Here is a 24,909-nt window from a genome sequence, read left to right as displayed (position 1 = left end):
TTAAAATTTAGTTTAAGAGACTTGAACTCCCATGAACTACCACTATATGAGCTACCTAGCATTATTGCAGAATAAATGACATTTTGTTGATTTTCAATAAGTAAAATACAATTTAATTGTTGGCTTTTCTTCAAGGTAACATATTTTCAGGATAGGGGCTCTAATTCCGAACTCTAATTTCAACTCCAATTCTCTCCCAAAACTATATTAAATCATGAAATAAAACATGTGATTGAGTATTTTTATTTTCATAATGTTAGAATATAGTAGATTTTAAAAAAAAAATTTAAATATTAAATTCTAAACCCTAAATCCTAAACACTAAACAGTAAAAATTAAGCTCTAAAACCTTAAACTTTAAATCTTAAATCTTAAACTCTAAACACTAATTTTTAACTTTTAAACTTTAATATAACATTTAAAAAAAAAATCATGATTTAACATAATTATAGTCAGAATTGAAGCCTCCCCTCCCCTCCCCTCCCCTCCCCTCCCCTCCCCTCCCCATCCCATATTTTTCCAATTAGTGGACCCCACAAAAACTTAACGAATTCCCCGATATGTGAAATTGTGAACCACGGATTGACCCATAAAATCGTCAACAAGAAACTTATCACTTCTTTCTTGATGATATAAAAAAATTGATCGCCTACTGAATCCCTTCGTCCTTTCATTGTATATATAAATCCAAGCACCCCAAATCTATCAAATCCAAAACACAAGCAGAGAGAAGCTAGCTAGGAGATCGAAAATGAAGAAGAGGGTGCATACAGTTGTTAGAACTGTGAGTGTAATTCTGCTGGTGATGGTGCTGGCGCTGGCGCTGGCGCAGCAGGTAGCAGCCGACAGTCATCGATGGCTTGAGAAGTGGAATAAAAGGGGGCAACCGATGTGCAGCTGTGATGAATTTACCTATAATGAAGTTGCCGGTTTTAATCCATGTCTCAAATAATCTATCTATCTATCCTCTGTAGTCTGTTGAAGATCACAAGCTAGCTAATTCAGTTGCAGATCATCCGGTGTCGCAGGGGCTTCTCATAATATATATGGTTATGTACTTGTGTCTCACTCATATTCCTAAACTTTGTATTTTGTTTTGTTGAAGTCTATTTTCAATAAAATTGGTCATGGATTATCACTCATCAAAATGGACCTTCTTATTGAAGCCATAATCTTTCTAACTTCTTCTCCAAAGTGTTTGGAAATTGACGTATTCCCACTTTTAATTCAAATATTTTGTATCAATACTTTCATTAAGAATATTTAGGGCAAAATAACTTTTGCAACTATATCTCTATTAAGTAATGATCCTCTCCCTCCCTCCCTTATGGGTTTGGTCCCAACAATGTCACTCGAGAGAAGTTTTATTATATAATTTTGGTAAACAATTATTGTGCACAAGGTTTTTATAATAGATGGAGTCGGGGACGTGTAGGATGTACACATATCTTAACTTAATTTCATATAATGTGCATGTTTGTTTTTGGAATTAACTTTAGGAAAATGTTTTGGGAGTCTTTGGCTGGGTTTCTCTCTGAGGTTTTTTTTTGGGTCGGTGTCCTTCTTCTTTCATTTGGGTTGAAGCTCGGTGGTTTTCTGGATCCGTGGGCTGTGTATTTGCTTCTTATTTTCTCTTTCAATAAAACTAAAAGAAAAAAGTGGAAAACAACCAATATTTTTCATTGATAACATGAGCATTTTCATTAAAAAGGGAAATTAAAGTACTCAACATGGTACATGGTTATGGAGAAGATCACTTAGAGAGCCAAGGCTCCATTTTTCTAGTGAAGATTGTTCCATACGTACAATGCAAAATGTCAAAAAGGAGTGGAAACTGTAAAACTACAAAAACCCCCACAGTGAAGCTCGCAAGCACAACAATTGGAACAATCACCGCTAACTGTCCTTTGAGCATAATCACAAGAGCAGCACAGAAGGTGAGCATCATAGCTGTAATTGAGCAGAAGAGGGTGAAAACGCCAAACACGAGTTTCCTAGGCAGAGACTTGAGGAAATCTTCTTCCGAATACCGCGACGTGAGCATACCAAGAAACATCAACACTGAAGCTGAGGAGGTGAATAGAGCAATTGCATCAGAGACTATATAAACCATGAATGATGTTTTGTGCAGGAATAGTGGTAAGCCCGTATCTCCATCGCTACCGCCCGGGACGGTGAATGCCGCAGCAAACATGATAGTAATGATAAGAGCACCTACAACTGAACAAGCAGTAGCAAATTCCTTCATCCATTTCTCCCCCTCAATGACCAGGTCTTTGTGGTTCGTAGTGAACACTTGCTTAGGCGTTTCTCCATTTTTGTTTAGTGTTTCTTTAGACCTTGCATTCATAATCCCCTCAACCTCCTGCATTTATCAGTAAGGTAGGAGCAAACTAGCACTAATTAGGTAGGAGTTCCTTTAACTTTTAAGATGATATGACAATGAAAGATGTGCTTCAAAGTAGTGTTTTAAATACAACTATCGAAATCATACCGGTCAGGCAATTAGTATGCAGTATAATCGATTCAACCGATCGGGTGACACAAAGATAATATATATGTGTGTTTGTTGTAGAGGATAAGAGTAACTGAGTAAAAAAAATCATGTTACTTTGGCGGTTAATACTTGGGATTTCCTATTTGAATGCCCAAGTTCAATTCTCACTAATAGTATATATTTTTTATAAAAGGGGTTCAATATCAACCGGTTCATATGGTTTTTGATAACTTTTGTGTGTAATCATACCGGTGGGCTGCCGGTACCCGATTGAACTGGCCGGTCCAAAGATACTTAAAACACTACTTCCAATAGATATATATAAAGAGAAGTGAGAAAGAAACAATGACCTGAAACCATTGTAATTCTCTCTGCAACTGTAGAGCTGCACCGGATATATGAGCAAGTTGCGTGGGAGGTGCTAGATAACCTGCTATGTGCAACATATTGTTTTGATGGCTATCAACACTTGTGATGAGCGGAACCTTCCTCGCATCAAGACCATATATGAGGCTGAAAACTTTCTCTTGGCGCTTTTCGATTGCATATTGAAATATGTCTCTTTTGTAGTCGTTAGTCCTCTTCCACATCATATCAGGATATTCTTGAATTATTTCGACAATTATCTCTGTTATGCCATTCTTTACTGCTCGAAACAGAGCAGTGGTTATTTCTTCATATTGTTCAGCATCTATGGGATCAGATGACTCTCGACATATGTGGCGTAAGAGTTGTAGAGCTTGAACATGGATCAACTTCGTCTCATAAATTTTCTTGATTCCTACGTGGAAGAAGAAGAAGAAGAAAAAGAAATCAAATAAAGCAGTATTTGAAAAAGGAGGAAAAAGAGCGAGGAAGATTTAGTTGATGTAGGGATGTATATATAGATATATATACCTATAAATTCCAAGAAACGCATTAGTCCTGCCAAAGGTTGGCTTGGCTCTGCACACAACGTGAAACAAATCAAATGAAAAGTGAGCACTTGGCAAACGCTATCGGTAGATTTATAATCTCATATCGTTTGGATAACACCGCTCAAGTTTGCCTTTTGGGCTCAAGTATCATTAAGTGAGAGGCTTAGATGAACGAAGTCGTGGCGGGCTTGATGTATTTACAACAAAACGAATCGGCAAACTCAAAATGGACAATATTTATTAAGACAAATTTGTGGAACACCCTCTAAATAACTTTCATGAAATTCTTCAAAATGAAGAGTTGGGGAACCTTCTTAGGAGTAAGATGGACAAGAGACAGAATTAGAGTTAATTTGGGTTATTGTTTAACATACCTTTGTACATTCCAGGATCGTATTCACGAACCCTTGTACAATCCGGCTGTTGTACAGGAATATCTTTCATGAAAAATTAGGGTATTATATAACGAATTAAGGTGTAAAGAAAAAATTAAGATAAATAAAAAATATATAAAGGTGAAGTTCAAGGCAGAGAGAGATACTGACATTGATAAATCAATCTTTGCCAAAATGAAAAGCGAGTGCTGCTTGAGAATGCAGCAGGCATACTAGACAAAGTGACCAAAGCGCTGTGACACCGTTCGCAGCTCTTAGTACCCAAACCATGTGGTTCATTCTTGACTATATCCAACGCGATATCTGATAATATGAATTTGAAGAATTAAGTGTGTCAAGAATAAAAAATCTCACATCGATGTGATATAAGCCAACCGAATATATAGTTTTAAAGCAAGATGCAATCTTTCAAATAAAAGTTTTTGAGGCCCAAGTACATTGACTCTGACCCATGAAAAAGAAATTTTGTGCAGACCCGTGAGCAAACAATATCTTTCATGTATTTGAGTTGAGAATTTCAAATATAGAGAAAAGCTAATTTTATGCATAATTACTTTCACAAGGACTACTAGATCTTACCAAACATGTTGTTGAAAACAGCATCATTGAGGAGTATAATATTATTCTTTCCAAAATCTTTGAAGTGTTCTGCTGTGACAGAGTAAAGGAAATGAGTTGCTTCTTTATGGCCTCTCATACATGCAATCGAAACTGGAATAAGCTCGCTCGGGGTTGGAAACCCAATCAACGCGAAATGCTTTTCAACCAAAAGTTGTGCGATCTTAGTCTTGCCGTTGTAAGCAGCCATACACAGAGCAGTGTCACCATCGTTGTTCTCCTTTTCCAATTCTTCACTCATTCCTTTAATCAACTCCTTCACAATCTCAACATGTCCAGCAAGAGTTGCAAGATGAGTAGCTGTCATGCCAGTACTCGAAATCTTGGCGTTTCTCGCATCTGGGTTATGGCTGAGAAATTTTTTCACCCCATCCAAGTCACCTTTGTTTATAGCCTTTTGTAGGGGCACAAATTGGTGGAATAAAGCGTGATCAGCTCCTAAATCGGACAACAATAAGAGAGCTGTTAGAACCGACTCAGCTCTACATGGTCGGGTGGTGAAATTATTGACCGGACTTCGTGAGTTAGTTGACAGTTGATTATCGACCAGAAAAGAATAGATTGGTAATTGGTCAGTTGGTGGGTAGAAAAAACCCTTTCCCAGCCCTAGTTGAAGGTGTATGGTATTACCATGCGAGAAAGAGTCACATCACATATTTTGATTTTCACGAAGAAAGCAAAGCAAAATATAAGTAGTGTTTGTGGAAAGAGGAAAACTTGCCTGGATGCACTTTTACAACCTTATCTTTCAATGCATTCCATAAGTTTTTAGCTATTTTGAGATCTGAATTTTGTTTATTTTTCTTCTTCAAATCTGACATTATGTGTGGGCTGCAAGAGGTTTTGATAGCATGCAAGGCAGCGGCATTTTTCTTCTCCAACCTTTCAAAATCTGCTACTTCCCTGGATCCATCAATAATTCCCCACCATAGATCATGAGACATCAAGTAATCTCTCACAACATCACTCCAATCTTCATAGTTATCTTCTCTAAGAACCTCGGCGACTATCGGCATGGTCGGAGCCATTCTTCCCTTTCTCTCTCAACAATATAGTTTGGACAAATTCAAAATTACCTCACTTTACTCTTTAACAAATATATACTATTTAGAATTACGAGTGACTCAGATGACACTCATATGTATAATATCTCGTAGAGGTTTCGAGTTTGAACATCCCCATCCCCTTTCCCTTCCCCTATAATATAAAAACAACTATTTATAATTAAAACTTTTTAAGAGGGCCTTCTCTTTTTTAAGCACTTGACTCTTGACTTGTACATGTGAATTGATAATAACCCTCTACCTAATTTGATGAATGTACATACAATAATTGATTACTACTTTTCGTTATTTTAAATGATTGATATGTGCCCCTTTACCTAATTCAATGAGTGCGTACACCATAGATTAGTAATATTTCTTGTCATTAGTCATAGTAAATAGCATATTAATTTGATTCTTTGTATAAAATCAAATGTGTTCATAACAACCATATAAAATTATTTGTATTTTTACCAGTTTTACGAATCAATGATATATATATAACTAAAAATAAATTAATGTCGTTGTGAAAAATGTAGAGAATGTTTTGGATTTATTCAAAAATCCTAAATTGTCATTCATTTTTCATATTGAATTTGATTTTTATTTTAAAAAAATATGATTGGATTCGTTACCCTAAATGCTATATATTTATTATTTAAAAAAATAAATTAAGAGTCGATGTCAATCACTGATAGTAGAGTCTCTGTCAAAATAAATATATATTTTGTTTGTAATAAGAGACACTTGTGACCTCAAAATGGTGATCTCATCTTTATTTCACTTTGTAGCAACCCCGCAACCATATCCATATACGTGGTCTTATTCTAATGGTTTATGGTTTAGTTTTTCTCCACTGACAATTACTTTGTAAGTTTTGTCCAACAAATTTCAGAGCAAGACTTTCCTAGTAAAGACAACACAAACACATGCAAAGCATGGTAAGGAAATCTCTAGACTCTTTTATTTAAACAACTAAAACCCACTACTTTATCTCAATATTATACAGTAATTGTAATTAGTAAAACACATCTCGGACTTGTGGGTAATCGTCTTTCATCAGTGAGAATCAAACTCATGATATCACAAGTCGAACTGGAATGTTTGACTAATTATGTTTGTTGTTTTAAACTAAAATTTCTAGTATAAATTAATGATAAAGTTTTGTTCATCTTCATCATAACAAAAATGTGAGTTTATTAAATAAAGACCATTAATATGGAGAAATTAAATGAAAATTTAAAGTATAATAACATTTTGGCAAACTTGGTAAATTAATTGAGTTTTTATTTGAAAAACCAAACCCAATCAAATAGACCAAACAACCGAATCAAAAAATAGCCAAATTAATTATTTGGTTGGTGGATCTTTGTACACCCTTACTTTAGGAAATTATAAATAATAAATCAAGTACAGAAGAAAAAAAAAGAAAAGAAAACAATATTGTTAGAAACTTTGGCCTTCATTATTATAATTTATTTTCTTGAGAATGAACACAAGATTAGGTGAATAATACATTCAGATCAGATTTTAGAACGGAATAGATAAGTTCCCATCCATTCTGGGAAGGATGTACAAAGTCCCAAAATACAGATAACTTTGGGTTCTCGCATACTTGGTACATCTTTTCCTTATTCTTGCCCACTGTCCCACAGGTGTCACCCCCAGGGATTATACCCCCACAGCATTGCTTCAATGGATTGAACTTCAAACTTTCTGTAAAAAAAAATTCCAAAATCAATTGATCATTTATAGTTAAACTAAAAGAATATTCTAAAAATTTCACTGTTTTTGTCTTAATTATCTCAAATGTTGAGATAAACGCACGTGATCATGTAAAAATTAAGGGTCTCACATGATCCGTGTGACGTCGTTACGTCCATCTCAGTTGAGGCAAAAGAATAATGCTTGAGACCCCAAAATATAACCCTCATTTTATCCCCAATCAATATGAGGTGTTGGATGTTAAGCATGCTTACATGTGTGTTTATAATCAATGGTTATCTCACATGCCGCATAGATTTGAAACTTGAAATGAGGTTATATTTTGGGGGTTTGTAGCATTACTCGGGACAAAAAAAAAAACAACGGGATCCGTAAGACTGTTGTTGTAAACTAATTGATCTAGAAATTAAAATAGTAAAATTAATTTTACGGATGATTTTGTACCTTCAGTTCGTTTCAATACGGACATCATTGCCCCATGGACATCGATGATTTCGACCTTGTTTAATTTCTGCACTGCTTCTTTTAGATTCTTGTTGTGTAAATCTACATCTTTGTTCACAACCTCATTGCAGCTCTTATGATCAAGTTTTGTGTTGAAGCTTGGTGCACATCCTACTGGCATTACTGTTGCCACAGCTACTTTTGGCACTCCCAAGTCTTGAATTCGTTTGATGTCTATGACCAATTGGTCGATCAGCGATGCAGACAACTCTGACCAACTCTGTACATACATACATACATACATTATAAGATCTCATCAAGACTATATGTATATGTGTGTGCGCGTCTGTTTGGTACAGCTTCTAAGTCAGCTTAATTATAAGTTAGGGACAGTCGGCCAGTGGCTCTACTAAATCTCCAAATAAGTTAATTTATGAACTCTAATAAACTCGGAAAAAAAGAAATAAATTGAAGTTTATTTTAGAGAGAGTTTTTGTTTTTGTTTTCTTCTTTCTTTCATTAAGATAATATTACCAAGTTTTTTAAATAAAAATTTTGATTTTATTAAATAAAAATATCTTGTAATTTATAAGTTTGAAATCAAAAATTAAATTTAATAGAAAATATTTACAATAAAAATAAATAAAAAATCATAAAATAACATTCTATACTAATTTATACCATTCTCATTTTTAAACTAAAAATAAATAGACTTTTCAAAATTTATTTAACAGTTTATAAGTTAATTTATTTTGACAACAAATACTCTACCAAACGGTGTCATAATTAGTATCAGAAATAACATATGATTTCAGCATTACTTCCAAACTCACCTGGGTTTTCTTGCTAAACTGAGAATCCATGTAGTCATTGACTCCGGTGTTTACCAAGGCAACAGACGATTGAAGGTCGTCTTTGGTGTACAATTTTTCTTGTTCAAGCAACTTTTGAAGATTATCAATTTGTTTTGACATTTTTGGAGCATCTGGATTGATATTTGGAGTATCAAAGACACCACTCCCTCCACATGCAAAGCTCATCCCATTTTGCAGTTCTGATTTCTCTGCGCTTTCAATTTTTTTGAATGCAATGGGAGCTTCTATGCCCAAAAATGAAGCTGCAAAATCATTTTTTTTAAAAAATAATTCAATGTGTAAAAATAATAACATAACCCTCCACAACTTATTACCATATATATATATATACCTATATTATCACTCAAAACACGACCATCGGAGAATCGCCCTGCCGGTTTTCCGGGAAATGTCATCCCATAGGGCTCAAGCCATGGTGTACGGGGATCGCTGTCATAGTTTCCGACATCGACGAGCGAGTCCCCGAACACAAATAGCTTCTTCACATCAGTAGCTTCTGCATGGATCAATGAAATAATTAACATTGCTACAACGTACTGAATCAATTAGATATCAATTAACGAGAATATCGATGATCAAATCATGAAATTAATTCAATTAGGGAAACTAATACCTGTACTGTAAATATTGTTGAACAAGGAGAAGATCAGAAGGAGCAAGACAATGAATTCCATTGTAATTGAAGAAGGACAAAATTAATTAATTAATTAATTATTGCTATAGTATCTTATATATATGTGTATATATAATCACAATTCAATTATATATTGAGTATGATCTTTTGGCCACAAGAGGGGATTCCCTCTGTAACTCAGAAGGGAATGCTTCTTCCCTAACCCTAATGCACATATTTATTGTGAGATGTTGTGGCAGTTTAAGGTAAATTTAGATTGTGCCTAATTTTTCATGTTGGTTTGATTGGTGAAAAAAGGTATGCATTCTCAACCATGCATGTTTGATTGGTGAGATGGGGCTTTAACTCAAATTTCCTAAACCCTATTAATATTCATTCATCACATATATAGATATATATATACATGCACATGGAACACACTATAACCACTAAAACCTCACAATACATTATAATATATGAAGCAGACAACCAATTCCTGCCCATGTGGGTCTTACCTAAAGAAAAGTCCAATAATTTATGGGGAAAAAAAAAGTAAGTTGGTGTGTTAAGAGATAATGACCCGTACAGTTTTGTTCTTCTTGAACCGTCATTATTGTTTTCTAACTACTTAAGTTCAAAAAAGCGTTGTTTGTGTGAAAAACTGAACTATTAATGCTTATATGCCACACGATTGGATCATACCAATCTGATGTGGGATAAAGTCTTAACATGAATCACTATAAGTCAATTTAAAGATGATATGTCAGCTAATGAGTATCATATTCATATATAACCTTCTATATTTATTAATATTCTAAAAAAACAAATTTTCCAATTTTATTATATATAGTGATATCGACCAAGAAGTGAATCCAGTTCCTAAAGAAGTAAGAAATTAACAAAAAAATGTAGAAATTAAAAAAGTAGGGAAAAAAACATGCATGGTTAATCAGGTTATTATTTTCCATTCATCACTATTATTTATAACATTATATGTACAATCGATGAAGGGAAGATTTCAGAGCAGAATAAATACGATGCCACCCATTCTGCGAAGGATGTACCCTATCCCAAAATATCGATAACTTGGGATTATCACATATTTTGTACATCTTTATCCCATTCTCGTCTACCATTCCACATGTTTCATTGCTTGTAATACCCTCACAGCATGGTTTCAATGGATTGAACTTCGAACTTCCTGAAAAATATACAATAACATATAAAGTTTCATGTAGGATTAGTGGCAAGTTAATTACAAACAAATTGATTAGTAGGATCGAAAAGTCACGATGTCAGAATTGCACAAAACTTGGCCGAGAGACTCGTTTCGACGTGGTTGTCAAAGTTAATTGCTAAGCTACTAACTCCACCCTATTTTTATCAAACTCCATTGTTTAGTGTGGCCTTTTAAGGTTTTTAGACATTTTCGTAATTTCACACATTTTTTTTTGGGTTTCTTCGCGTTTTGAGAATGTTCTCTCTAATGGATTCCAGTGTTGATAGTCTAGGTTAAAGTTATTTAGCCTTAATGGTAGTTTCCCATTGCATTAAAGTTTGTTGTAAATCCACAACCCCATACACACCAACAATATTGTCCGCTTTGGGTTATCCGGTTCCCGTGGATACATCGGGTCCGCACGGCTTTGTTTCTCCTTAGGCCCAAACAGGTGGGCTAGGCCCAACCCACTCAAGCCTAGGAAAAGGCCTTGTTAGTGGTAAGAGGTGGGCTTTGGCCTTATAAATAAGGCATGAGTGCCCACATCTTTAGATGTGGGACTTTTACACTCCCCCGCACTTGTGGGCTGGGTTATGCCAGACCCAACAAGTGGAGTAGAGGTCATGTCCAACAGGAACGAATTGCTCCGATACCATGTAGAAAATCCCAGCACGGCACAAACCCAAGCCAAGCCTCCCCACCATCTCGACCCATTGGGCCGTGGCAGTTCCAAGCCCCTTCCATTTGGAAAAGGCTTGACAAGTGTTTGAAGGCTTGCACCAGCTTATATGCTGGATACAAGACCCTTCGATAACCGATGTGGGACTTTTTTTTGTCCTAACACTCCCCCGCACTCGTGGACTGGGTATCAAAGCCCAAGGCCCAACGAGTGGACTTCTTATCGGGGACGAGCGCACACCTGCTCCGATACCATGTTGTAAATCCACAACCCCATACACACCAACAATATTGTCCGCTTTGGGTTATCCGGTTCCCGTGGATACATCGGGTCCGCACGGCTTTGTTTCTCCTTAGGCCCAAACAGGTGGGCTAGGCCCAACCCACTCAAGCCTAGGAAAAGGCCTTGTTAGTGGTAAGAGGTGGGCTTTGGCCTTATAAATAAGGCATGAGTGCCCACATCTTTAGATGTGGGACTTTTACAGTAACCTAGTGGTGACGTTCTCTTTATCCAGTTGATCGAGTAGCTAGATGCATACCTGAATGACGTTTGATTACGGACATCATTGCCCTGTAGAGATCAACAATGTCTACGGTAGATCGATCGGCCTCGTTATTCAGCTTCTCAACTGCTTCTCTCAGTTTCTGATTGTGGAACATTGACACATTGTTCCACTTCTCATTGCAACTTTTGTATGCAAATTCAGCTGCAGATACTGGTACACATCCTTGGGGTTCTATCGTTGTCACTGCTATTTTCCGAACCCCCAAATCGCGGATACGTTTTATGTCAATCACAAGTTGATCGATCAACGATACAGCGAAGGCCGGCCAATGCTATATTCAAACAATGTTAATCATCATGTTCTAATTTTTAGAGAAAAGTAAAATAAGTTGAAGGGATTATTATAAGTAACGTGAAACTCACCCGAATGTCTTTGATGTTTTTCTCATAAAATGCAGTGTAGTCATTGCCTCCTACGCTTACTAGAGCGATGGATGAGTGGAGGTCATTTTCCGTGTACATTTGTTCTCGGAGGGTTTGTTGAAGATGATCAATTTGGACTGTTATGTTGGGAAAATTTTCAAATGTATTGAAGACACCACTCCCTCCATATGCAAAGTTCATCCCATTTTGTAGTTTTGATTTCTTTGCGCTCGATCTTTGGTTGAATGGAACTGGAGATTTTTGCCCAAAGAATGAAGCTGCAATTCAAACAAATCAAGACAAATTCATCTAAGCACCTGGCAAATTGTTAGATTTTCTAAATTGAGGATGAGCACATGTTACGTGGGCCTAAAACTAGATTTTGTACACAAGTGTATGGAGGCCCATTTCAACTCTTAAGCCATAGCTGAAGAGTTTGGGTCCATCCACATGTATCTCACTAGGGTTGTCCTAGTTTCGTGAGTACGTCTACTTTCGAGGAGGGTTTAGGAGCCCTATTTCACCTTGGATGGGTTTCGGTTACCCTTCAAACATCTGAAGAGTATGCTTAGTTGGGTAATTCCTCGGTTATAAAAAAAAATTCATTCCTAATCAACTTGACCACCATGACATATGGAAATAAGAATTCAGAAAATTTCCATTTCACTTTGTTCTAGGCAAAAACTATAAAAGATCTTGAAGAACAAAATTAAACTAGAAACATGAGAGGAGAGGAGAGGAAGGCAAACCTATATAATCGGTGAGGCAACGGCCGTCGGAGAATCGGCCAGCAGGTTTACCAGGAAATGTGATTCCATAGGGTACGATCCATCCACCGGAACCATCCATAAAGTTACCGGTATCAACGTAGGAGTCTCCGAAAACAAACAATTTCTTCACACCACATGCTTCTGAAATATTATAATCAATGAATCAATAAAAACAAATAAATACGCAATCTAATAAAGAAACAAAATGTCTGTGTAAACTAAAGAGACCTGTGGAAACTATGGTGGAGAAGGAGAAGAAAACTATGAAGAAGAAGAAGAAGAAGAGTTTCATGGTGATCGAAGGACAGAGAATAATATTATTGTTGGTGATAAATGCGCATTTATTTATTTTGAAGAAGTGTAACCGCGTTGTGCTTAATTAATTCGTCATTCCAGCTTGAGATCCTTAAAGGAGGAGCTTTGATGGATTCCCTCTCTGTAACCGAGAAGGAACGGATCTTCTCCTCTCTAGTCTCTATCCTGTGCAATATATATGTGTCTATATATATATATATATACATACTTGATTGTCAATATCTTGTAGGTGGGTTCGGGGCTTGACCAATCCCAAATGCTCAATGAAAGGATTTCAAGATCTTTTTCTGGAAGGTTTAAAGCAGACGACAAATAGATGTGAAGACTTGTAAGCACTGAGAAGATTAGTAGAGTCGTTGCTGATTAGGAAGACCAGTTCCCGGTAACGGTCCTCAAGAACCGCTGAAATAGAGGGGGGTTTTAACTGCTTTTGTCGCCAAAACCGCGTAGTAAAAGTGGATCGAGTCCGTAAAATTTCTCATGGACTGGCGTTCGATCGTCTAGAAGAATTTTCCTATATATTCAGTTGAAAATTATCTTAATAAATCACTAACTTCAACTGAGCTTCTTAATTAATTTATATAATTTAGTTCCTAGTAGATTTTGATTATACAAGAAAGTCAAAGCTGCCCTTTAAGAAAGTGCATGTATAAGAGGAATATATCTAGAGTTTGGACTCGGTCGTTGAATAATAGCGTGTCAATGAAACCGAAGTACCGTGTGTTACTGTGTTATTTCGCGTAGATCGACGTACGATCGAGTCGCTACATGAAAACTTGTTTGTCCGGTCTCAAGTTTATGTGCGCTAGTGCGTTCTAAGAAGAAACATTTGAATATCAATCTCATCGATCTCATAAGCATCATATCAAATCCAGAAATCCTTGTGTTTCAAATAACTCCAACATAAATTCTCTTTAAATCTTCTAAGGAAAATTAAGCAGTAGTGTAATTTTTGGTCGCTGAAATACTTGACCATGTCCAACTTGGTCAATGATTTTTCAAACGTTCCAACTGGAGAATGAAAATTGTCCCAATTTATATATATGGGCGGAGATTTTTCGTTGTTCAGGTAGTAAACTCGCTAATATGACATAAAAAATCAAACTAAGAAATTTGTCCGAATAGTGAAAAATATGTCCGTGCATGTGCATAATATTAGAACAGTTATCAATTTTGGGTTCCCAAATTGGAACGTTTCAAAATTCAGTGACTGAGTTGGACCTAGTCAACTCTTTCATTGATGAAAAGTTATATTACCCCGCAAACTAAGGACTAAGGACCTTTAAAATTATATTTATGATTAAGGGACTCTAAAAATTTATTGATTCTAAAAGACCATTAATTTTTAGATTTTTTTTTTTTTTTTTAAGAATGATACTAAGAAACCATAAAGTAAAGGACCTGAAAATTTGTTGTACATCAGGCAAAATAATATGTTACATATTACAAAACATTGTACATTGAAATGTACAAGTTAATGTACATACTTATTTGAAAATGTATATTGACTTTTAAAAAATATACAAATTAATATATAAGTTTGTAAATAGTTGGAATTCATGTTTCGTCCTTAAACATATATAAATGTCCTTTTTGGTGAAAAAATTGACATAAAAGAAAGCTCACTCACAAAGTTGAGTTGGAGATGGTGATGATGGAAATTAAGGCACCATTTTATTTCACGAGTTTGTATAAGGGAATGAAGAAGTAGTTTTAGAGTTTGAGCTTGAGCTTGTGTAGTTCTGGTCGTAGAGCCAAATAAACTGAATGCCAACCATTTTGAGAAGGGTGTACCAAATCCCAAAAGATGGATGAATGGGGATGATTGCAGATAGCATACTTCTCTTCTCCTTTCTCGTCCACGCTACCGCATCTGTATTTGCTATTGCCATTCACACCAACACAACATGGCTTCAATGGATTCTCCGACTCCCCTATTACCACAACAACAATAACAACAAATGTTTCATTAACCTGCTTTACAATCATTCAACCAAACGACGTAATAAGAGTGATTTGAGACTGTAGGGAAGGGTAAATGTCCAACACTTGTTTGGCATATATAACATGGATAGATAGCTAGTAGACACAGACATGGACACGAAACGAATACTTCGATACGAGAATTTCAAAACTTGCAGGACACAGACACACCAAGGATACGCATACATAATATATTATTACATCATTTAAAAAAACAACATGTACTTATGACGTCGTTAATATATTGTCCATTGTGGTTGCAACATCTCAAATCAATGATGATCAGTAGATTGCCACAATAGAGTCTGGGACGTGGCACGATGTGAAGGGTGTTTGACTTTGACATAACTAAAACCATGGTTTGATTATGTGGACCGTGGTCAAGTTAAGACGCTGAGTGAATTCGGTGTGGAAGGTGTCGGAAGTGCGTGGGATAACATGTGAGGTAGACACGATCTTCAATTGCGGCGCATGTAGAGGCAACCTAGTGATATAATAAAAGGTGTTCATTTTTTTAAAGGACACGGTCTGGATACGTATCCGACACCCAGGAGGCGTCGTACCTTAAGCAAGTTTAAATCCTAAGCAGCCCTAAAGAAGTTTAGAGTTTCATCAAGGACGTCCTACACCCAACATGCAACATTATGACTTCCATAGCACTTGTTGGGGAGATCTAATTTGGGAGTATCCATATGCATGCATGCTTCGTACATGCTTGCATATAGCACACCCACATATGATTAGGGTTAACGGGAAACCAATTACATGTATTTTGGTTCTAATAATCCTTACGCAAATATATATGTTTACACAGTTTTTCTCTTATGCGTATGTCATTTACGGGTGTCAAATATGGACTTCATTTTCAACCATTAGGTCTAACTAACGACTGCTATTAAAACTTGTATTTTACCCTACATACATATAACGGTTGGTGAGCTATATGCTTTCATTCTCAGATCTGTATGTTCTCATGCATAATGTTTTCAAACACGGTTGGTTAATCAGTATAAATCACCTGAATGAGAGTCTCCCTTGAATGCTGACATGAATGCTTGGTAGAGATCCAAAATCCCAATCACAAATCCCCCTCCCTCACTGTTCATCCTATCCACTGCTTTCCTCAACAACTTGTTGTGGAACTTGGCCCATTCATTTTCAGTTTCATTGCAACTCTTGAAGCCAGACATTGCAGATGTTTCTATAGGTAGACACCCATAAGGCTGCATCCCTGTAACCATGATTTTCCTCAAACCCAACTCACCAATTCTCTTCATATTCTCTGTCATCTGGTTAATCACTGACCTAGTGAAGGCTTTAGTCCCCTACCATATGCAACAGTCAAAAAAAATTTAAAAAAATTTGAGTCTAATAATTGAGGATATTAAAGTAGACTAATGTACCTCAATAGTTTTGTTGCCATTTCCAGCTTTGAAGGTAGTATAGTCGTTGCCGGTAACTGATACTAGGGCAACAGATGATCGGAGTTCAGGTTTGGTGTACAAATGGTTTTCAAGTAGTTTTTGAAAGAAATCAATTTGGATAGTCATGTTTGTGGCATTGTACACTGTGTTGAAGACTCCACTCCCTCCATATGCAAAGTTCATCCCCTGTTTTAGATCTGATTTCGTTTTGTTTTTTCTCAAAACGTATGGCAATGGGGATTTTATTCCCATGAATGAAGCTATGTAATCGGTGAGAACACGGCCATCGGAGAATCGACCAGCTGGTTTACCGGGAAAAGTGGTCCCATAAGGTTTCATCCATGAGAAGCTAGATTTATCTAGATTTCCTGTATCAACATATGAGTCTCCAAAAACAAGTAGTTTGAAAGATCCATGGTGGTGAGACGTTTCGTGCATTTGTTCATGGCCTGTGTAACATTCTCTTAATCAAACATACAATTAACCAAAGCCCAAAAATAAATTAATAAAAACTAATTAATGTTCATTAGAGATTTCTCTCTAATCATTAATTTGACATATGTAAATACCTGTGGAGATTGGAATGAAGTTGATGAAGAGAAGAAACAAGAAGAGGATGCTTATTTGCTTCTCCATTTGTGCTAATTCTTTGTGTGGAAGAACGAGAAAATGAAGAGCAAGAAGGGATTGCTACAAGATTTATTCTATATGACATGACATGTAAATTGCTTCAAATGGAAAGTCTCATCAAGAGTTTTCCTTTAAAAATAGGTTTCACTTTCCTTAATAATTTAATAATATGTGTTTGACCGCTCTTGTTGATCCAAGTTGTAATCTGTGTTTTTTTTCTGTTTAGATTTTGTGGTATAGTCGGCTTGTCGGACAGTGGTTCGGCGGTGTCTGGTGTAATCCGGTATCATCCAACAATATAAATGTTTGGTGATTTTCGGTGTAGTGCTTGTTTTTTATTACTTTTGTTTTTGTTTTTTAGTTCTTAGGATGTATTTCATCTTTATGGTGGTACCGAATGTCTACGGGTCTCAGTTACTCAATTTATTGAGTAACCTAATGCAATCAGGTCTATGATCTCTTTTTTTTAAAAAAAATAGTAATCCAGGCCACCCGATGTAGCCCGGTTTGAACCCGATGACCCAAAACCCGGAGTATATATAATAGGGTTATCGGTCGGGTCCAATCCGGGGCTCGACCCGATGTACACCTCTATTTAAGATAAATTAAATATCCTTTTGAATCTTTAATTTTTTAGAGTCCTTTAATTATAAATAATTTTCGTGAAGGTCTATGTAGCTCTTAATTCTCCCAACGTTCAACTCTCCCATATTTTCCTTTTTTTAAAGCGGGATACGGTGGGCTGGACTTTTCATGGCTTTCCAGCCTTTGAAAAAGACAGCCCAGATAAGATACACTCTAAGAGACATGAAAAAAATTGACATAAAAGAAAGCTGACTCACAAAGTGGAGTTGAATATGGTACTGATTTAAGACACCATTTGTTTTATTTCAATCAGCTGAAAGAAAATTGACATAAAAGAAAGCTCACTCACAAAGTGGAGTTGCTGTTGTAAATCACACCAATAATATTATCTACTTTGAGTTGTCGGTTCTCAAGGATGTATTGGACTCGCACGGCTTTGTTTCTTCTTAACCCATCTATTAAGGGTCAAAATCTATGGGTCAAAGTCAAACTCACTTGGGTTGGAAAAATGTCTTGTTGATATGGGAAATTTCAGTGGCCCCGTCCATGTGAAAAAGGGGACAAAAAATCGTTTATCTCTAAACCGTTAGATGCATCTATAAACCGTTAAATAGCTCAAGTTGACATTGATTAGATGCATCTATAAACCGTTAAATAGCTCAAGTGGACTTTGACCAATGTCACGTGTCAATTAAATACTTAGACGGATTTAGAATACCGATGGGACAGTAAACGATCCCGTTGATATGTAAGAAAGTGAGCTTTGTCCTTATAAATAAGGAAGAATTTCCAACATCTTTCGATGTGGTATGCTTAACTGTTGGAGATGGTGATTTAAGACACCATTTATTTTAATTTTTTCAATGAGCTGAAAGAGAAATTGAACCAAAACTTGCAAAGGAAAAAAAAGAAGTATATATGCTTTAGAATATGAGCTTGTGTAGTTGTGGTTGTAGAGCCATGTAAACTGAATGCCAGCCGTTTTGAGTAGGGTGATACGTATCCCAAAACATGGATGATTTGGGATCATTGCATACAACATACATCGCTTCTCCTTTCTCGTCCACGCTACCGCAGCTGTTGTTGCCATTCACACCAACACAACATGGCTTCAATGGATTCTCTGTTACAACAACAACAACAACAAATGTTTCATACGACTTACAAGAATGTTAAGGATCCCAGTATTTTTTGTCATAACCATCTCAAATGGTGAGATGAATGCACATAATCGATGTGAAATCGTGAACCCTATATGGTCCATATGAAATCGTGTGCATCCCTTTTCAATATTTAGGCTAGCTAGGACATAATTAATAAAATACTGAGATTCATAAGACTGCTATACAACTTATAATTACTTACTTCACAATCCTTGAACAAAACGACACCATCTATTGAACAACGAAAATGCTAAAGATCCCATTATTTTTTGTCCCGGTTATATTTCCCAAATGTTGAGATGAACGCACAAAATCCATGTGAAATCGTGAGCCCAACATGATTAATATAAAATCATCTTTGTCCATATCAGAGTATTTGGGATAACTGGAACAAAAAACACTAAGATCCATAAGACTGATGATTGAACAAACACGGCTGGTCAGTAATTAATCACCTGGATGAGATACGCTCTTGAATGCTGACATGAATGCATCGTAGAGATCCAAAATCCCAAACACAACTCTCCTTCTCTCAATGTTCATCTTATACACTTCTTCCCTCAACAACAAGTTGTGGAAAATGGCATATTCATTGTTAGTTTCATTGCAACTCTTGAAGCCAGATATTGCTGTGGAAACAGGTAGACACCCAAGAGGCTGACTCCCTGTAACCATGATTTTCCTAACACCCAATCCAGCAATTCTCTTCAAATTCTTCGTCAACTGCTCAATTATTGACCTAGTGAAGGCATTCGTCGCCTACCATATGTAACATCCAATTATTTAAAGAGCTAAAATTGAGTCTAATTAAAAACATGTAAGTAATGGTAGGCGTCCCAGCAGCATTTGGCATCCCAATTATTATCTCAACTGTTGAATTGTACGCACAAGATTTTATATGCATCATGTGGGATTTGTGGGGTCCATGAATTGACTTGAATCTTGTACGTCCAATTCAACAGCTCGAATAACTGGGATACAAAACTATTGAGATCTTTATCATTTTCGTTGAAGAAATTAAAGTAGACTAACCTCTTTAGATTTGTCAGCATTTCTGACTATGAAAGTAGTATAGTCATTGCCAGCAAGTGATACTAGAGCGATGGATGATCGGAGTTCGGATTTGGTGTAGAAATTGTTTTCTACAAGTTGTTGGAAGAAATCAATTTGGGTACTCATGTTTGGTGCTTGGTACACTGTGTTGAAGACTCCACTCCCTCCATATGCAAAGTTCATCCCACGTCGAAGATCTGAATGAGTCTTATATTTTCTCAAAACGTATGCCAATGGGGTTTCTATCCCCATGAATGAAGCTATGTAATCAGTGAGGATATGGCCGTCGGAGAACCGACCTGCTGGTTTACCGGGGAAAGTCGTCCCATAAGGTTTGTTCCATGACAGGGCAGATTTCTTCTGATTTCCTGTATCAGCATATGAGTCTCCAAAAACAAATAGTTTGAGTGATCCATGGGGGTCTGACGTTTCTTGCACTTGTTCATGGCCTGCATGTATATATATAACCTTCTTTTAATCAAACATTGAATTAACCAAAGCCCAAAAATAAATTAATCTTCATAAGATTTCACTCTAATAATCTTTTTCTTATAACATGGAACCCATTTAGCTGCCCATTGGACAACTGACTTGTAGAACCCGGACCAAATAGAAGACCCCACAACTCTCATAGACCAGTTGAGACATGGGTTGAGGCTCTGTGCGGAAGATAATGGTTTGAGCAAGGGCCTATCTCTCAAATTGTGATAGGATTTCTCTCTAATCATTAACTTGAAATATATATGTAAATACCTGTGGAGATTGGAATGACGTTGATGAAGAGAAGAAACAAGAAAAGGATGTTTGTTTGCTTCTCCATTTGTGTGGTTGGTGGCCTAATTCTTTGTGTGGAAGAATGAGAAAATGTAGAGAAGAAGGGATTGATACAATATTTAATTGGAACACTTGCATATGACATGTAAATTGCTTCAAATGGAAAGTCTCATCATCAGCTTTCCTTTAAGAATATGATTCAATTTCCTAATTTTTTGTAATTCACCTAATAACTTTTGAACTGGCAAATGAAGTACAAATCATTGATGATTCGACCATGTAATTCCCTAACATGGTTGTTTTCCATAAAGAGCAATATCCTCATGGTCACACGCTAAGTTTTGACCAAACTTATTATAAAGTGAGAAACTTTTATACTCATGGATTTGATGACCCGAATTTAAATCCATATCAAATGTCCGCTTGAATCATCAGGTTCTTGATTAAAAAAAGGAAAAAAAAATGACTTCAGTTTGTCAATATCTCCCAATATATGTGCGGGAAATGAAACCGTCTTACATTATTTTTCGTTTGCCTTGTATAGAGGAGTCGGATTCTGAATTTTGTACTGTCTTCGAACTTGAAAGCAATTATATTACAGATAGTTGACAGTGTTCATGTGGATTCTTCTCTTTATAATATTCTTGACACCATTGTTTCTTAGACAAAAAATGTTTCCGCCATTATTACACAAAGTTCAAATTAATAATAGTTTGAGCACATTAACAATGATTTTCAAATGATAACGATTCGATGGCTTTAACATGAAAGAATTGGGTCCTAAAAACTAGCCTCGACGCCCTCTACCACAAGAGCCCATCGGAGGGATTAGGCAGCTGGTCTTGGGCGACTCCTGCTGTATCTTGGAGGACTACTCTTGGCAACATCAACAACTATCATCCAGCCATTGATGATCTGCAAGTGTGGAATCAAATAATGGGGGCTTAGCATTCTCTTGTTTGAGTATTTGAATTTAACTATATAATCATAAACCAGAGGTTGTGGAAGAAGTAACAATGTTCAAACCTACCTTGCCATTCATCTCTTTGAGTGCTACACCGGCAGCCTCCTCTGTGGTGTACTCTATAAATGCATACCCTTTCGACCTTTTAGAGATCTTGTCCATTATAATTTTAACTGTTAAAAATGACATGCAACGGGAGAAGGGGCTTAGCTCAACAACGTTAAGCATGTAAAACATTTTTTCGATCAATGAAATGAAGAGGAAGAAAATAATGGAGTGAATAAATACCTTCAACAAGCTCACCAAAGGGCTCAAATGCAGCACGCAAGGTTTTCTCAGACGTGTAAAATGAGAGGCCTGAGTAATGATCGTATCATCAGTAGAGGTAAAAAGGATTTTAAAACTCCAATGACAACTGACGTACCATAGATTTCAGGAACATAAAATGAAGAACAAAAACAACTTTCACTGAAAATCGACAGTTTGGCGCCAAATTTAGATAACTTGAAATTAACATTCGGATCCAATATCACTCAAAACTTCAGTGCCAAATTTATTTTCCTCCTCTTTAGATAATAAAACATCACTGAACGAGCAGTTTATAAATTCAGAGGTATAGAACTTGTCTAAAAGCACATGACATGTTCAAAAGTTGGATTAAAGTCGCACCATACCAGTTATAAAAAGTTTCTTCGTCTTTATGGGGGCTGCTTGACTTTCCTCAGGAGAGTCCTTTGAATCAAGGGAACTTTGTAGATTATTACCTGGAAGAGAGCATGTTGTTACTCTAATCAGGAAAATTTTCCACAAATAAATCAGTAGTATGAGGAATTTGCTTATCCACAAAACATAGTCCAAATAATTTGAATGTCCAGCAAACATTAATAGCAATATCAACAGCAGCGAAGAAGTGAAAAAAATGAGAAAAGACATCTTCCGTGGCACATTGAGAAAAAGATTCTCACTGTTTACTCTTATTCTCCCTCCTAAAAAACCAATGGCCGTTGCTTAGGGAACCCCCTACCTTACAATTGCTAACACCCTGCCACCCATGGCAATTCCATTCCCCAATAGGTCATTATTTAAGCATGATTTGATCTGTGTCTCTAGTATAATATCAAGGGACCAGCATGATCATTAACTCCATCAAATTAGAGAGTAAACTAGTTTACATTCGACACACGGAAAAATGCAAATTTGAATTTGGCCATGATTTACAGAGGTCTTTGCATAATTTCTATAAATCTGGGTAACGCTATCCTAAGGGCTTAGCAGTTAGCAGATAAAGGTATCTTGGCTGCCAACTTTAAATGTCCTACTTTTTACCGAATTTGGGACAAGAGTACAGGACTCTTGGAAAGATGCAAGATATCCGAGAAGAAAGAGATAAAGCATGAATTCCATCGAACACGCTAAAGTTTCAACAACACAAAAAAGAAAGAACAAGGCAATGCAGTCAATTCGTAGCAACATTCTCGGTGAGTAGGAAACATGATTCAAATTCTATCATCTGAGGAACATATCTCCACATAACTAATTTATTTTCTAATCATCATGAACTTTTTTATCAGGATTTTAGAAAACTTAAGTGCAGAAATTTAACAATTTTATTCAGGAGTATTTGGTTTATACAGCCTAAATGTGTTTCAGCCATCTGTGAGACAACATGTTTGCTGTGACTCTAGCAGGATGCTCAAGATGATAAATTGGAATGAAGAATATTCACGACATCAGGATACCAAAAGTTATAGACAACTTCAGATGCAAAGTTCGAAACAAAGAATAAGAGGGTAATATATGTATCTAAGATAACATAACTAATATGTATTCTGGAGGGGAAAAATACAAACTATTCAAGTTAAACAAGGGAATAACCTCCATAGTCCTTATTCTCTGATTCAAAGTCTACATCTGGCTGAACAGATAAAACACCTGGTACACCTGCATCATATGGAAGCATTCGCTTATAAGCTACTGAGTACAAATAAAGCAAATATCTGGTTTCAGAATTAACGTTACAGACCAGCTAGTTCCTGTGCACATTCGTCGTCAAGTATACAACAGAAACCAAAATTGGATTCCCAGGAAATGTGATAGATGCACATCTGTGCATCATTCTCACTGCAGAATACAACTTTCATCTTTCAATAGATAACAAAACAACAAACGTCAGCATTCCATTTTACAGCTCAGCATTAATACTTACTTCCCCAACACCTTGGTTAGTATTTGGGCATAATAATCAACCATTTGTGCCTTAGTAGCAACCCCAAAACCTGGCTTGCCAATTCTAACCAGCCAGTTTTTGGTATTTCCAGCAGGAAACAACATTTGACTGCTAATTTCTGGGCTTGATGGACCAGATTGAACATATGAAATACTATAATCTTTCTTCTCTGATTCTAAATCCGGGTCTGGTCTAACCAATAAGACCCCAGGCAAACCTACAATATATATATGACAATCAATCAAAAAAAAAATAAAAATCTAACCCAACATGAATAGGACAAGCAAGACTTTCTAAAATTAGGATTCCATTATTAAACAAAAGTTAAAAAATCACATTTACATAATTGATAATACTTACTAGCAAGCTCACGAGAAGCCTCTTCATCAATGGCGCAGCAAAACCCAAAATTGGTATCACAAGAAGCATCATATATACACATCTGAGCATCCTTTTCACTGTTAAAAACCACCATGTAAAGTCCCACTCCTAACCCAAAAATCAAGAAACACAATAACCCAACAAACGGAAAATTAAAATAACCCACCTACCCAAAACTCTCTCCAGAGTCTTGACATAGTAGTTAATGACTTCTGCCTTGGAATTGACCCCCTGTGGAGGTTTTTCCATGAGCACCATCCAGTGGTGATAGTCAGTGGTAGCTGAACCTAAAGAAGGAGCCGAAAGCGTAGAACTTGATCCTGACGCTGCTTTTATTCTTGTTGATACGGAGATACAAGAAATAAAAGAAGAAAAGGAGGATAAAGAAAGATTACGGTATGTATTGCTTTTTGGTGAATTGGGGAATTTAGGGTTTAAAGTGATTGCCTGGAGTTTTAGGCTTTTGTGGGTTTGGGTTGGAAATGTTGTGGACAAGGTGGTGGTGGTCGTGGTGGAGAGGGAGAGAGTTTCCATGGCTTCCCTATTCAAGCTTCACTCTGTTTTCCACTGCACTGCTATCAGTCTACCACCATCTAATCCTGGTTAGCTAACAGGCCATAATTGTTGTGGGCCATTGAAGGCTCAGCCCAGTAAAGTTGACTAATACATAAACAGGCCTCGAAGAGCA

The 24,909-nt window shown here is 36.4% G+C and overlaps 5 protein-coding genes and 1 pseudogene across 7 annotated transcripts; all 6 read right to left on the bottom strand.

The window, feature by feature from the left end:
- Positions 1-1,659: 1,659 nt before the first annotated feature.
- LOC119988699 (ankyrin repeat-containing protein ITN1-like) lies at positions 1,660-4,772 on the bottom strand. Its single transcript, XM_038833837.1, has 6 exons — positions 4,389-4,772; positions 3,960-4,112; positions 3,789-3,851; positions 3,395-3,442; positions 2,848-3,278; positions 1,660-2,365 (listed from the first exon to the last, which is right to left on the bottom strand). Exons 1-6 carry the CDS (start codon positions 4,732-4,734, stop codon positions 1,754-1,756), a joined length of 1,653 nt encoding a protein of 550 aa, XP_038689765.1. The 5' UTR covers positions 4,735-4,772; the 3' UTR covers positions 1,660-1,753.
- A 2,141-nt stretch (positions 4,773-6,913) lies between these two features.
- Positions 6,914-9,311, bottom strand: LOC119988700 (GDSL esterase/lipase At5g03610-like). Its single transcript, XM_038833838.1, has 5 exons — positions 9,128-9,311; positions 8,846-9,010; positions 8,473-8,756; positions 7,640-7,919; positions 6,914-7,186 (listed from the first exon to the last, which is right to left on the bottom strand). The coding sequence occupies exons 1-5, from the start codon at positions 9,186-9,188 to the stop codon at positions 6,972-6,974; spliced, it is 1,005 nt and encodes a 334-aa protein (XP_038689766.1). The 5' UTR covers positions 9,189-9,311; the 3' UTR covers positions 6,914-6,971.
- A 756-nt stretch (positions 9,312-10,067) lies between these two features.
- LOC119990039 (GDSL esterase/lipase At5g03610-like) lies at positions 10,068-13,500 on the bottom strand. 2 transcript variants are annotated; one of them, XM_038835854.1, is made up of 5 exons: positions 13,246-13,500; positions 12,702-12,863; positions 11,953-12,230; positions 11,564-11,861; positions 10,068-10,328 (listed from the first exon to the last, which is right to left on the bottom strand). In XM_038835854.1, the coding sequence occupies exons 2-5, from the start codon at positions 12,799-12,801 to the stop codon at positions 10,117-10,119; spliced, it is 888 nt and encodes a 295-aa protein (XP_038691782.1). In that variant the 5' UTR covers positions 12,802-12,863; positions 13,246-13,500; the 3' UTR covers positions 10,068-10,116. The 2 variants fall into 2 exon arrangements, with proteins under 2 accessions (XP_038691782.1, XP_038691781.1); XM_038835853.1 differs by lacking the exon at positions 13,246-13,500 and adding an exon at positions 12,951-13,203.
- Positions 13,501-14,525: 1,025 nt separating this feature from the next.
- On the bottom strand, positions 14,526-17,341 carry LOC119990069 (GDSL esterase/lipase At5g03610-like). Its single transcript, XM_038835886.1, has 4 exons — positions 17,014-17,341; positions 16,424-16,893; positions 16,039-16,345; positions 14,526-14,971 (listed from the first exon to the last, which is right to left on the bottom strand). The coding sequence occupies exons 1-4, from the start codon at positions 17,078-17,080 to the stop codon at positions 14,751-14,753; spliced, it is 1,065 nt and encodes a 354-aa protein (XP_038691814.1). The 5' UTR covers positions 17,081-17,341; the 3' UTR covers positions 14,526-14,750.
- Positions 17,342-18,582: 1,241 nt separating this feature from the next.
- On the bottom strand, positions 18,583-20,695 carry LOC119988035 (annotated as a pseudogene).
- A 686-nt stretch (positions 20,696-21,381) lies between these two features.
- LOC119988540 (organelle RRM domain-containing protein 1, chloroplastic) lies at positions 21,382-24,780 on the bottom strand. Of its 2 annotated transcripts, XM_038833608.1 has the most exons (9): positions 24,388-24,780; positions 24,201-24,298; positions 23,820-24,057; positions 23,637-23,734; positions 23,489-23,554; positions 22,288-22,377; positions 21,902-21,970; positions 21,680-21,786; positions 21,382-21,564 (listed from the first exon to the last, which is right to left on the bottom strand). In XM_038833608.1, exons 1-9 carry the CDS (start codon positions 24,753-24,755, stop codon positions 21,478-21,480), a joined length of 1,221 nt encoding a protein of 406 aa, XP_038689536.1. In that variant the 5' UTR covers positions 24,756-24,780; the 3' UTR covers positions 21,382-21,477. The 2 variants fall into 2 exon arrangements, with proteins under 2 accessions (XP_038689536.1, XP_038689537.1); XM_038833609.1 differs by lacking the exon at positions 22,288-22,377 and having other exon boundaries at positions 24,388-24,755.
- Between the last annotated feature and the right edge of the window lie 129 nt (positions 24,781-24,909).

The sequence above is a fragment of the Tripterygium wilfordii genome, chromosome 21 (assembly GCF_013401445.1).
Source record: "Tripterygium wilfordii isolate XIE 37 chromosome 21, ASM1340144v1, whole genome shotgun sequence".
Taxonomy (NCBI): Eukaryota; Viridiplantae; Streptophyta; class Magnoliopsida; order Celastrales; family Celastraceae; genus Tripterygium; species Tripterygium wilfordii.
Note: the sequence above shows the minus strand (reverse complement) of the source record. Positions and strands in the feature narration are given on the sequence as shown.